Source organism: Lutra lutra, chromosome 5, assembly GCF_902655055.1.
Source record: "Lutra lutra chromosome 5, mLutLut1.2, whole genome shotgun sequence".
Classification (NCBI taxonomy): Eukaryota; Metazoa; Chordata; class Mammalia; order Carnivora; family Mustelidae; genus Lutra; species Lutra lutra.
The window spans coordinates 79,482,860-79,496,459 of NC_062282.1; the positions used below are offsets into that span (position 1 = coordinate 79,482,860).

At 42.2% G+C, this 13,600-nt stretch overlaps 2 protein-coding genes across 3 annotated transcripts in view; both read left to right on the plus strand.

Annotated features, from left to right (window-relative positions):
- Positions 1 to 13,600, plus strand: part of LOC125099906 (protocadherin alpha-C2) — a 111,902-nt gene that overhangs the window by 18,091 nt on the left and 80,211 nt on the right. The window lies entirely within an intron of this gene.
- Positions 5,919 to 9,056, plus strand: PCDHAC1 (protocadherin alpha subfamily C, 1). Its single transcript, XM_047729532.1, is given in 1 exon segment — positions 5,919 to 9,056. A coding segment is annotated over 1 exon segment (2,457 nt). The 5' UTR covers positions 5,919 to 6,486; the 3' UTR covers positions 8,944 to 9,056.

Below are 13,600 nucleotides of genomic sequence, written 5' to 3' on the forward strand. Positions count from 1 at the left end.
CATGGGGTTCCCTGCTCAGCAAGGAGTCTGCTTCTCCCTTTGCCTGCTGCTCCCCATGCTTGTACTCTCTCTCTCTCTCTGACAAATAAATGAATAAGATCTTTAAAAATATATATATAAAATGAAGATGGTCATTGTTTTGTGACAGCTATCAAATTTTTATCAAATTGCTTTTAAGCATCTATCATAATGATACTCTAGTAATATTTTGCTTAGCATGTTTTGAAACTATAATGTGAGATTTGTGTAGTCTTTTTTAGAGAATGTTGATAGAATCTTTGTCAGATTTTTATTTCAGGTTAAGCACTAATAAATTGATGCCACATGGGTTAGTTGGTAATGATTGCAGGCCTTCCTTTTAAGCTACACTTGGTGAAAATTTTCATCCACAGCTCAGAGGAAGATCTAGTGTGACTGCTTACCAAATATGTGCAATACAAAATTTGAATGTAGATAAAATATATTATGTAATTGAACAAGATAGGGTAGCTTTTAACCCAGTAATATTCAGCAAATTGGAGTAAAAAGAAAAAGTACAAAAGTCTAGGACTTTTTGATCTGTGGCTTAAGAACATCTAGAAAAAAAAATAGGTATTAATTTTAGTTTTCAATCCATCATGAAAAAAAGTATTTGATTATATTTTAAAGAGCTAGATGTAATTTTAGACTCTATTCCTTGATTTGTAATATTTAGAATGAAAGTAATGCAGCTGTCTGGGTCCAAGGATGCAGAGGGGATTCCCACAGGACCAGCCAAGAGGGTCCTTGGCTTCACGCAGGATGGAAATCAAACGTGAGCCCTGAGAAGTGAGAACAGAATTTATTGAAGATGCATGGAGAGAGCAGATACAGACAGTCTGGGAGACTCAGAAAGAAACAGGGAGAGTGTCTCATCTTTGCTTGGCATTTGGGGTTTAGATTGAAGACAGTGAGTGGTCTGGTGTATGCATCCCCTCAGACATTTCAGGAATTGGTCAAAACAGGAATGAATTCTTAGACATCTTCCATAAGTCACTGAGGCTCTGGAGTCAGTGGTCTTGGAAAACATTCATGATGACCTCGTTTGGGCACTCCTTGGATATTATCTGTTCTGTTGGAAGACTCTGAAGAAATCATTAACTTCTTGACTGTTACAAGGAGGACATACATTAAGGCATGTATAAGAATAGATCTAGACAGGGAAACTGAAGGGACTGCATGAAAAAACTGCTTTTTAAATTCCTTTTCCTTCTTCTATTCTTGCTAGGACCTATACCCTCACCTTACACATGCCTTAATGTATGTTCTCCTTATAAAGGAGAAAAGATCTCTTTTTGCTTCAGATGTGACCAGCCTGAAGTATGACTTTAAGTTCTGAGGGCTACACTTTGAAGAGGAAATAGAAAAAGATTTTTAGAAAAAGGTAATTTTGGGGGGCACTTGGGTGGCTCAGTGGGTTAAGCCTCTGCCTTCAGCTTGGGTCATGACCTCAGGGTCCTGGAATCGAGCCCCACATCAGGCTTTCTGCTCAGCTGGAAGACTGCTTCCCCCTTTCTCTCTGCCTGCCTCTCTGCCTACTTGTGATCTCTGTCTGTCAAATAAATAAAATTTTTAAAAAAATCTTTAAAAAAGGTAATTTTTGGAAAATTGGCAAATAATTGTAAAACCCGTAGTGCATAAACACAATATAGAGTCAGAGTGAAGATTCACGAAGAAAGGTTCAAGATACCTTTTTTTTTTAAAGATTTTATTTATTTATTTGACAGAGAGAAATCACAAGTAGGCAGAGAGGCAGGCAGAGAGAGAGGAGGAAGCAGGCTCCCTGCTGAGCAGAAAGCCCGATGTGGGGCTTGAACCCAGGACCTGGGATCATGACCTGAGCAGCGGCTTAACCCACTGAGCCACCCAGGCGCCCCTCAAGATACTTTTATATGGTATTATGTCATGGAGAAAAACAAGTTACTTGGGATTAGAAATTTGAGAAAGAAATTCTGTAGTAATATGTTATTGGTAAAGGATGCAAGTAAAAAAAAAAAAAGTGACATAGGATGTTGTATATTGAGAGTGCGTTAGCCACTTAATTTGTATGCCCAGAGCATAGCTAGATACTTAAGAAACAAAATTTGAGTGATGTAGATCTCTACCCCCAAAGGACTACTCTGTTAGACTTGATTTGGGATAAAAGAAAAAAGACTTGATTTGGACACTTGATCAGCTTTTACAGGATGAAAATTTGCTTAATGTGACACTGATATCTTATCTTTAAATTTACTTTAAGTACATAATATGTTCCCAAGGAATAATCTTAAGCACTAAGAAAATCTTGTTTAGGGACACTTGGGTGGCTCAGTTGGTTAAGCGTCTGCCTTCAGCTCAGGTCATGATCCCAGGGTTCTGGGATCAAGTCCCACATCGGACTCCTTGCTCACTGGGAGCCTGCTTCTCCCTTTACCTCTGCTGCTCCCCCTTCTTGTGTTCTATCTCTCTCTCAAATAAATAAAACCTTTAAAAAAATAAAATATGTTTTAAAATCTTAATTTTGGGGACACCTGTGTGGTTCTGCCTGTTAAGTGTCTGACTTCAGCTCAGGTCATAATTCTGGGGTCCTGGCTTCAAGTTCTGCTTTGGGCTTCTTGCTCGGCAAGGAGCCTGCTTTTCCCTCTGCCTGCCTCTTTCCCTGCTTGTGCTCTCTCTCTGATAAATAAATAAATCTTAATTTTGTTTTAAAAGCAATATCCTTTTGTTGCAGGTCATCAAGCACAATGGCCAAGAAATTCTTGAGACACAATATGGTGTAACTTAGTAATTTATTTAAGTAGTATGGGACAGGACCCATGGGCAGAAAGAGTTGTACTTTTTGCTGTATGAAGCTGGTGGATAAATGCTTAGTGCTCAAGGGGGAGGGGACAAGCAGGGAGTACTAAATCATAAATGTTTCTTTGAATTTCTACTCATAACACTACTTTTGTAAGATTTCTCTTGTGCTTATGATTCAGATTAGTATTAACTAACAGTGAGATATACAGGCAGTAATGAGACCCTTTAAGGATGTATTTGATCCTTATTAATACTATGCAGGCTAGTGGTCAGTCTTCTGGGTTAAATGTGAACATTTTTCTGCTTCTATCCCTCGTCACTTTTGTGGTATGTGTCAGATTTACTATTTTCTCATTTGGCTGCAAGGTCTCTGGTAGGAGCTTACGCATTATGGCTAGAAATCTCTTGAACTTATAATTTAAGGCTACGCTCGGTTGGGAGAGATTTATAATAATGTCTTGGCAATAGAACCCAAGCAGAAATCAAAACTGTTTTTGTATTGAGTCCACTTAAAGTTGTACTTGTACCTGAGTAAAGCTCGAAAATATCTGAATTAGGAGAAACTACGGCAAATGGCATAAAATGGCAAAATGGAATATTAGGTTCACTAAAGAGAAGTTTTACTGATCGTGGATTTAGTGTTCACCTAGTTATCTTATACAAAAGGAAAGACTCTTGAGATATCCTCATCTTTGGGATATCTAAATATCCCAAATATCTCCTGAATATTGCTTTCCTACAAATCCCAGTTATGCCTACAGATAGGGAGGCAGGTGACAGAACAAATCCCACTAGGTGAGAGCTAGTCCCTTATTCTTTTTTTTTTTAAAGATTTTATTTATTTATTTGACAGACAGAGATCACAAGTAGGCGGAGAGGCAGGCAGAGAGAGAGAGGAGGAAGCAGGCTCCCTGCAGAGCAGAGAGCCCAATGTGGGGCTCGATCCCAGGACTCTGGGATCATGACCCGAGCAGAAGGCAGAGGCTTAACCCACTTAGCCACCCAGGTGCCCCCTAGTCCCTTATTCTTGACAGAAATTAAATCCTTTGAAAATAATCATCAGTGGCAGGTTAGACAGAGAAATGGGAAGAGAGGGGAAGCCAGAAGTCTGAGAGGTGTGTGTAGGGGTAAGAATTTTTGTCAAGATTTTCCATTCGATTATCAGTATGAGTTTTTCCTTTTCCCCACTTACTAATCCACACCTACACATACTGTCCTAGACAGAGCTCGGAAATTCTAAACCCAGTATAACTGGAAACTTGATTGCAGGTCTTAAAATCAGGGGCTTCCAAAAGTCGAGTGCATCTCTCCAGATGTATTTCAGGGGCTGCTAATGGAAAAGTGAAAAGTACAACTTTGCACCCCAAAGCTGTTAGCTTAGCTGGCAGCGTTAAATGAAAATGAGGAAATGCAAATCCTAATCTCTGGCACTGAAGTAGATAATTAATTCTGATTCTGAAATTTGGTGAATAAATTTAATTTTTTTGGGTTGTTTCACATCCTAATGAGCATTCTGCGTGATGGCTATACTTACAGCTCTACCTAACACTTCAACGGGGCTGACATGTTTTCTGCTTTGATTTTATCCAAGACTTGGCGTCAATGATTTTCTTGGTTCCTTAACTCAGAAAGACAAATTAGTCTAGGACATTTACTACTTAAATTGCCTTATGTTGCTGCTTGCCCTGCTTCCCTGGAAGAGATAAGTGTTTGGGTTTGTATTGTTCCCAGGGAGGTGATTGGTTCTTAGTGGCATAATGAATTTACCAATCCCACTTTCAGTCTTAAAGCCAGAATGCTAAAACAGCCTGCCTCCCCACCCCTCATTTTAATCAGCAATCTAAGAAACTATTATAACAGTGTTCAAACATATACCCAAGTTAAGAGAATTGTGTAATTAGCTCCCTAGTATCCAGCTTCAGCTTCAATAATTATCAACACTTCTAGGCAGTTTTCTGACCAGAAAATACATTGCCCTGGTAAGGCTGGGAGGCTCAGTCAGTTAAGCGTCTGCCTTCCGCTCAGGTCATGATCCTGGGGTCCTAGAATCCATTCCCACCTGGGGCTCCTTACCCAGCGGGGAACCTGCTTCTGCCTCTGCCTGCCGCTCCCCCTGCTTGTGTCCTCCCTCTCTCTCCTTCTTTCTCACAAATAAATGGGTAAAATCTTAAAAAGAAAGAGAAAGAAAAGAACATCGCAGTGAAAGCTTCAATTCTTGATCAGTTTTCAGCTTTTGTCTTTCGAATTTTGGTTCCTGGAGCTTTGGACCCTGCAATTGTATTAAAAGAAGTTTAAGAAATTTAGTACTTAATAGTCATTTGAGGGCACTCTCTTTTTTCAGTTTTCCTCCTCTTCAGGAAAATCGCCTTCTCCCTCAGGGAGATCCTCTGGTTGTAGGGTGCAAGGCGAAATTTGGAGATATTTCTTATAGCTCAGAGATGTTTTTCATATCAATATCCCGATATCCCTTCAGGAGACAGGCCTAAAAAGGAAGTTGGAGAACGTATGGACAGCTAGTCAGTTCCTACCCTGCCTCAATGCTATTTTCCAAATATCTACAGAGAGTAAATTTACAGACTATTTTCCTGGTCACACTCTGGAGAGTATCTCAGTGACTTTCTTCCCACTCCACTTCTCACGTCCTGCTGGGGATGAGTGTCAATCTGAGTTTCAGGTGCTTGTATTGACTGGTTTCTAACCTCTCTCATCCAGAGAGCGTCAAGGGCGGCTGGTGAGGCACTCCGCCCCAGGGCCTCCTGGGGAAAGAGAAACCGCTGACCTACAAAAAGCCAAACTGTAAGCCTTGCGCTCGCCCACCTGGGTGCCTCGAAAAGCCAGAGTCCCAGGGAAGCTTGAGGAGGCATCTATTTCCCAATTTGCCCCTCGCTGGTCGCCTCTATTAAAAATTTGGCTCCTGATATAAAAGAAGGTGCAGGAGAGGCTTTAACCCGCCGCGGAGAGTCTGGGAATCCAGCATGCGATGCCCCTCAGCCCTTAGTTTGGGGGCTCCTGTTTCCTTAAGCTTCGAAGGCGTGGTCATTCGTGGCTCGGATCCCGCCTCTCTCCGCCTCCGCCCCATGGTTTTTCTGGCAGTTCCGCTCTCTTCGCCCGCACCGTAGGGGTTCTGGGGGGTCCGAGAGCCCGGGACTAGCCCCGGACTGGAAGTTCCGCTGTCACACCGTGGCGAGAGAAGCCCAGCCCAGCTCAGCCCTAGTTACGCGCGGTCTTTAGGCGGCGGCTGTTCAGGTTAGGCCGAGGCCAGCCTTAGGGCGTTGTCCTTCCGTTCGTGGGAAGATGGGTTAGCTTCTCCGAGCGTCTTCCGTGCCCCGCCCGGCGCCGGCCGCCGGGACTTCGGAGAGATCCCTGCTAGCAGCCAGTGGAGACAGCGCCTCCCTAGCCCGAGCCGTTTACCTCGTCTCTGCACCCCTAGGCGGCGCTGCGCTCCTCCGCACCCGCCAGCTCCGCTTTCCCAGACGGCTGCCGCACCTCCAGTCCGGCGAGCGGAGCTTCCAGCCGGCCAGCCCCGGGCAACTCCAGTGCGTCCAGGCGGCCGAACGTCGGCGGTCTGGGCACCTCTAGCCCGCGGCGGCGGACAGCCGGCCCTTGCTCTTTCCTGCGGTTCGTGCTCTCCGGGAGTCCGGAGCATGGTCCTGGGCCGCTGCTGGTGGAGCGAGGACGCCGAGAGGGAGGATGGTGGCCTGGAGGGTGGCGGTTCTGTGTCTGTGGGTCTCCTGCGGCTCTGCCGCCGGACAGCTGGAATATTCAGTGCTGGAGGAGACCGTGCGGGGCGTAGCCGTAGGCGATGTTTCCGCGGACTTGGGGCTGTCGGCGGCCGCCCTGTCCTTGAGGAACTTTCGCTTCCTTTCCAGCCACCGAGAGTCCTACTTCGGGGTGGATCCGGCCAGCGGTAGTTTGGTGGTCCTAGAGCCGGCGGACCGCGAACTGCTGTGTGAGACCAAAGCTGTCTGCGTCTTGACCTATGAGCTGGTGCTCGAGGACCCGCTGGAGCTCCACACGATGCGAGTTCACGTCGTGGACACCAACGATAACTCACCTCTCTTCCCTGCCGGCGACGTGCAGCTGCACATCCCCGAGTTCCTGATGCCCGGAGCCCGCTTTACTCTCCCCAGTGCTCAAGATGCTGACGAGGGAAGCAACGGGGTCCTAAGCTACAGTCTGAGCCCCAGCCAGCACTTTCGCCTGATCATGGGATCGCGGGTGGACGGCAGTGAATACCCGGAGTTGGTATTAGAGAAAGCGCTGGATCGGGAGCAGCGCGCCACCCACCAGCTGGTGCTCACCGCCAGGGACGGCGGGCAGCCGGCGCGCTCCGGAGACGCACACGTTACCGTCCTAGTGGTGGACACAAACGACAACGCGCCTGTATTTGAGTGCACAGTCTACCGCGCCAAGGTACCAGAGACTGCCCCCAACGGGACTGTGTTATTACGAGTTCAGGCCTCGGACCTGGATGAAGGCTCCAATGGGGAAATCCGGTACTCCTTAAGCAACAGCACGCGAGCAGCGCTGAGACACCACTTCCACGTGCACCCTAGAAATGGGGAGGTGCGGGTAGCTGCTTCTCTAGGTCCGCCTGAAACGTTGTTGGAGGCGTACATTGAGGCGAGGGATGAGGGCACCTTCGGTTTAGCTAGTACTGTCAAACTGCTGGTGGAAGTGACTGATGTGAACGATCACGCCCCTGAGGTCAATTTCCTGACTCTCTCCAGTTCCATTTCTGAGGACGCTCCCCCTGGCACAGTGATTGCTCTCCTTAGTCTCAGGGATGAGGATCTCGGTCCCAATGGTAAGGTCATCTGTAGCATGTCCAGCGGAGGCCCTTTCAAGCTGAAGGCTTCCTTTGACAACTACTATAGCTTGCTGACTGATGGGCCGCTGGACCGGGAGCAGGTCAGCGAATACCAGCTCCTGATCACTGCCTCAGATGGTGGCTCACCCCCCTTGAGCACCTGCAGGAAACTGACTGTGTTTGTTGCTGATGTGAATGACAATTCACCAAGCTTTGCTCAACCACAACAGGAACTTTTTGTGGCTGAAAACAATGGTCCTGGGACGTCTCTAGGCCATGTGTTTGCCCAGGATCCCGACCTGGGGAAGAATGGCCTTGTCTTCTATGAGTTGTTGGATATTATCTCTGAAAGGCAGACAGTCTCTAGCTTGGTGGCAGTAGAATCACCCAGCGGGGCTATCACTGCCAAAATTTCCTTTGACTTTGAGCAGCTCAGGGGGTTTCACTTCCAAGTGAATACCACCCGGGATGGTGGTATTCCTCCCAGAAGTGCAACAGTGATCGTGAACTTGTTTGTGATAGATAGGAACGACAATGCTCCAGTCATCTTGTATCCTGTGCCCAGGAATGGCTCTGTTCCAGTAGAAATTGTGCCCCGCTCTGCCAGGAGTGGACACTTGGTCACAAAAGTGGTAGCGGAGGATGCAGACAGTGGCTCTAATGCTTGGCTTTCCTACCATATTTCTCAGGCTTCTGACTCCAGGCTTTTCAGAATTTCAGCCAGTATGGGAGAACTCTGAACTGCCCGCTTAATTCTTCCCACTGATGCGGTTAAGCAGAGGGTAGTGGTTGAGGTTCGGGACCATGGAGACCCACCACTTTCCTCTTTCGTCACATTGGGTATACTCTTGAGCAACTCTGCTCCTCAGGTCCTTCTAGACTTTGAAGATACCTGGGAAACAGGAGGCCACCTTTCTACCCAGAACCTGTATTTAGTGATTGCTCTGGCCTGTATTTCCTTTTTATTTCTGGGGTGCTTACTTTTCTTTGTGTGTATCAAGGTGAACCAGAGCCCAGTTTGTTGTTCTCAAAGCTGCTGTGGCTCTCCAGAGGAACTGAGGTATGGGAGGAAGATGGCTTCAAATCCTCTGACATCAGCCACAATAGATGTCACTACAGTTGAGAGACTTTCTCAGACCTATCTCTATCGGGCCTCTCTAGGACCTGGTTCTGATAATAACAGATTGCTGTTGCGTGGGGAATACAGTGCTGCTGACCTGAGAAATCTGGCTACTGGGGTAGGACTGAATTTGCCAATCTCCTGCATTCACATTCGGAATAGGAAGGGGGATCACTTAAATATCAATGCCATGGTAAGCAAATTTGGAGGGATTTGATTCCTTTGGCCAGGAGGTGACTGCTTGCTATGTTCTGAAATGCTTCTTAGGTGAGCCTTTGGCAACACTTAATCCATTGAATTGAACACTCCTGCTTAGCACCCCCTGTGCTAAGAATTCTGGGAGTATATGAGTAATAAAAGACTGTCCTTGATCTCAGGGAACTTACAGTTTATTTTTGAGAAAAAAGGGTAAGAAATTCAAACCCATTAAAGAACAATAAAAGTAACATAATGTAAAGGTCTAAAATTAGAAAGAAGGCACCAGTTATGGGTACAGGTAATAAATGACCTGGAAAGTCTTCAATTCCTTTTGGGAATTGGTTTAAGGAATTATTTAAAGCATAAATCCGTCATTCAAAAAAATATTTTGAGCAATAGATATGTGTAAGGCATTCTGATACCAAAAGTGGGAATGAAAAATATGCAATACTCTGCATAACATAAGCATAATATCATGGAAGATGAGATATTTCCTCAAGCTATAATAATACATGATTTAACGATGATAACCTAAAAAATGTAAAAATAAATTGCAATGGATGTTCAAAGAAGGGAGAGAGACTGTGAGGGAACATCTGGGAATGGAGGAGGGAATCAGAGAAGGCATGGTGGTAGAGATGGCATTTGAATTAAATCTTGAGTGATACACCATTTAATAAAATGCTACATATTTTCTAGGTCAGACTTTAAATAAATGCCATTTTGGCAAACTAGTCTTTTTTGAGAATGACACTCTAAAACATAGCTAATAGCTCCACACAGTGTTTCTAAGTATATGGAAATTATAAGCATGCCTCAGAACACATATTTATATTGATAGAATATAAAGCTATTGGGTATAGGACTTGACAACCTTTAATTTTGTGTTTTTATTGATATATTTCACAAAAATAAAAGATGAGTTCATTGTTTTTTTTTAATTGTAATTCCAGTACAGTTAAAATACAGTGTTATATTCAATTCAGGCATACAATATAAAGATTCAAAATTCCATATATTACTCAGTGCTTGAAAGAGAACTGTTACATCAGAAACAGTTGTGTGTTCAAATTTGCCATTCAAAATCCATTTAACTTAGATTTAATTTTCTTATTATTTTAGAGGGCAGTATACTTTGAAATAAGTAAATACCATATTTGAGAATAGTACATCTAGTGAAAGTTAAATTACTCAAATACTTAAATGTATCCATAGTGGCCCTTTACATTTCAGAAACTTTTTGAATAGTGTGAGGACAATCTTCAGCAATTTTACAGTATGACTTTCTCACTTCTCATAGAGATCATGGATACAAGGGAAGGAGGTACGCAGAGATTAGGAAAGGGAATGGAAGATTCCTTGTTTTACTATTCCCGGTAATAGGGGAAAAGTGAGTTATAAATTATTCTTCTCCAAATAATGATGTTAACTGCAAATAGATTAACATGCCTTATAATTTTGCATATTTAATATTCTCACATGACAGAATGCAATATATGAGATATGATTAGTAAATGCTTGTTGAATGAAAGAATAAATACATTTGCTAATGTATGAATTGGGTGGTAACATAGAACAGTTCAACATAAGGGCAAAGATTTAACTCACTTTTCCAATTTACATGTATATATATTTAACATTTTAAAGATCACTTTCAAATATATTATTTTAATGGTTATTTTCTTCCTCATATATAATAGAACAAAATAATGGGATTTTCTGGTCCTAGAGCTAGCTTGAAAAACCTCAGTGCTGTGTTTTGGCACTAAATATGATTGCAGTTCCTACTGATGACAAAGTGATTAGTAGGAATGCACGTCTTTGCACTGCAAAAGTCACAGTGGATGCAAATTAAAATGCAGTTAATTTTAAGGGAGAATATTGGTGTGCTATAATGTTAATATTTCAGGTATCAAAACACTTAGTGTATAAACTCTCTTCCTATCAAGAAAATTCATAACTTATTTCTTTTATTTCATTGCTTTCTTTAACCAAGAGAGATGAGAATACCAGTAATGTCTGAAGTTTGGGAGTTGGATATTGTTTGAAAAACACATTTTGAGTAGACTTAAAAGGAAATGGGTCTGGAAGTTGGAAAATTCTTTAAAAGGAAAAATGCAGGGATACCTGGGTGGCTCAGTTGGTTAAGTGACCAACTCTTGACCTCAGCTCAGGTCTTGATCTCAGGGCTGTGGGTTCAAGCCCTACCTTGGTCTCCATGTTGGGCATGGAGCTTACTTAAAAAAATAAATAAATAAGGGGCACCTGGGTGACTCAGTGGGTTAAGCCTCTGCCCTCGGCTCAGGTCATGATCTCAGGGTCCTGGGATCGATGTGGGCATTGGCTTCTCTGCTCAGCAGGGAGCCTGCTTCTCCCTCTCTCTCTCTCTGCCTGCCGCTCTCTCTACTTGTGATCTCTCTTTCTCTCAAATAAAAAAATAATATTTTTTAAAAAATATATAAATAAAAGGATAAATATAGCTAATAACACAGAAAAATATTTCCAGCCACCAAATATTTAAACTTAAATGAGTGACAGTAACAAAGACAAACTGTTGATACATGCAGGAATACTGCGCCATTCCAGTCATCCACTTGAGCAGTCTTTTTCTATCAATGTTGATATTTTACTTTTTAGGTAGTCCACTGTCTGCCAATAACTTTGTGGACTGGATATTTCCTTACATATAAAGTGTGATGTATAAGAGCATGAATAAAATAACTTCTAGAGAGCTGGAATATTTGTAATTCACCCAGGCACTTTGTTACTTTCTTCTTCCTCTCCAACTGCGTATTGATCCAATCATGATTCTTTAGAAAAGAATGCTTGTCATAGTGTTCACTGAGTGCCTTAATAATGACTACATAATTCTAGAAAGGAAATATTTATTGCTTGAATTTTATAAAACAAAAATCCTTTGGAAAGAGTGCAATTTCCTAACAATTTTAACTGTGTGCCTGAGTCATACAGAATCATGTTGATGTATATGTGTTTCTATTTTGTTCAAATAGTAAGTCCTTCTTTTTTTTAGTTCAAAATTTTTAATTCCAGTGTAGTTAACATACAGTATTATTTAGTTTCGGGTGGACAATATAGTGATTCAGCAATTCAGTACATCACCTGGTTTTCATCAGGACAAGTGCACACCTTAATCCCTACCACCTGTTTCACCCCCACCCCACCCCCACCTCTTCGCTGGTAACCTTCAGTGTGTTCTTTATAGTTGAGAGTCTATATCTTGGTTTGTTTCTCTCTCCTTTCCCTACCACGCCCTCCCCCACTTTGCTCATTTGTTTTGTTTCTTAAATTATACATGTGAAGGAAACCATATAGTATCTGTCTTTCTCTGACTGTTGTGAATGTTATTTCACTTAACATTATACTGTCTAGACACTAATCCCTTCTGTTAGTTTACAGTGTATATCAACATATTTTACAATACTGGGGCACTTGGATGGCTCAGTTGGATAAGTGTTTTAGCTGTTGATCTCAGCTCAGTTCTTGACCTCAGGGTTGTGAGTTCAAGCCCAGTGTGGAGCTTACTTATAAAAACAAGCATATTTTATAAAAGTAAAATCTATCAGTTTAGGAAATTCAGGAAAGCATTTTCATCTGTACTTTTCCTATTGATAATATTTTACAGATAGAAACAAAATTGATGTCCTATGCAACAGTAGACAACATGTGTCTCATGTTAATTTTTTCTAAGATTTTTGATGGGCAATTTAATTTTGTTTAGATTGGTATCTAACATGTTACCTCTGAGATGTAAATTTCTGCTTACCATTTAAAATTAATTACATTAAAATTAATTACATTAAAATTAATTACAAATTTTTTAGAATAAATATATTAATGTGGCAAAAATGCACAACAGCGAACAACTGACTTAAGTATTCCATGTGAAGATTATAGTTTGGACACATCAATGTTATGTTAGTGTATTGTTCTTCTGGAGTTGAAGCAGTTTTCCCTTTGCCAGGATAGGTAGGGTATAGAATGTTTTTCCTTTGCAGTGTTATTAGTTAACAGTGGTAGGATGTTTTTGACATTTCCAGGTGTTTTTATTTGTTAAATATATGCCATTAGTAGGCTTTCCCATAGGTTAATTAGATATTTTCTCACATCTGTTTTGACTTTGAAACTGATAACTGCACTTTGAAAACCCTTAGAGTAGTGTGATTAAGAAAACTTGCAGAGCATATGAAATACATTTGGGGGGCACCTGGGTGGCTCAGTGAGTTAAGCCCCTGCCTTCAGTTCAAGTCATGATCTCAGGGTCCTGGGATCGAGCCCCACATCGGGCTCTTTGCTCAGTGGAGAGCCTGCTTCCCCCCTCCCTCTGCCTGCCTCTCTGCCTACTTGTGATCTCTCTGTCAAATAAATAAATAAAGCCTTTAAAAAAAGGAATACATTTGGATTAAAAAAAACTAGACAGTACAATAGAATTCATTGTATAATAGAGAAACCTCAAACTGGTAAGAGGGAAGGAAAAAGATCTTACTAACTTGAGTAAACAGAAGGAAAAAACAATGCCTAGAAAATATATGAATGATAAAATTTTAACAACATGACTGATAACGATATCTTGGTGTTTGTTGCCTTCAATATTTATAGTTAGAGGAAAACAATAATATCCCAGAGACTAAATACATTTTGCTGGGTTGGGGTGAAGA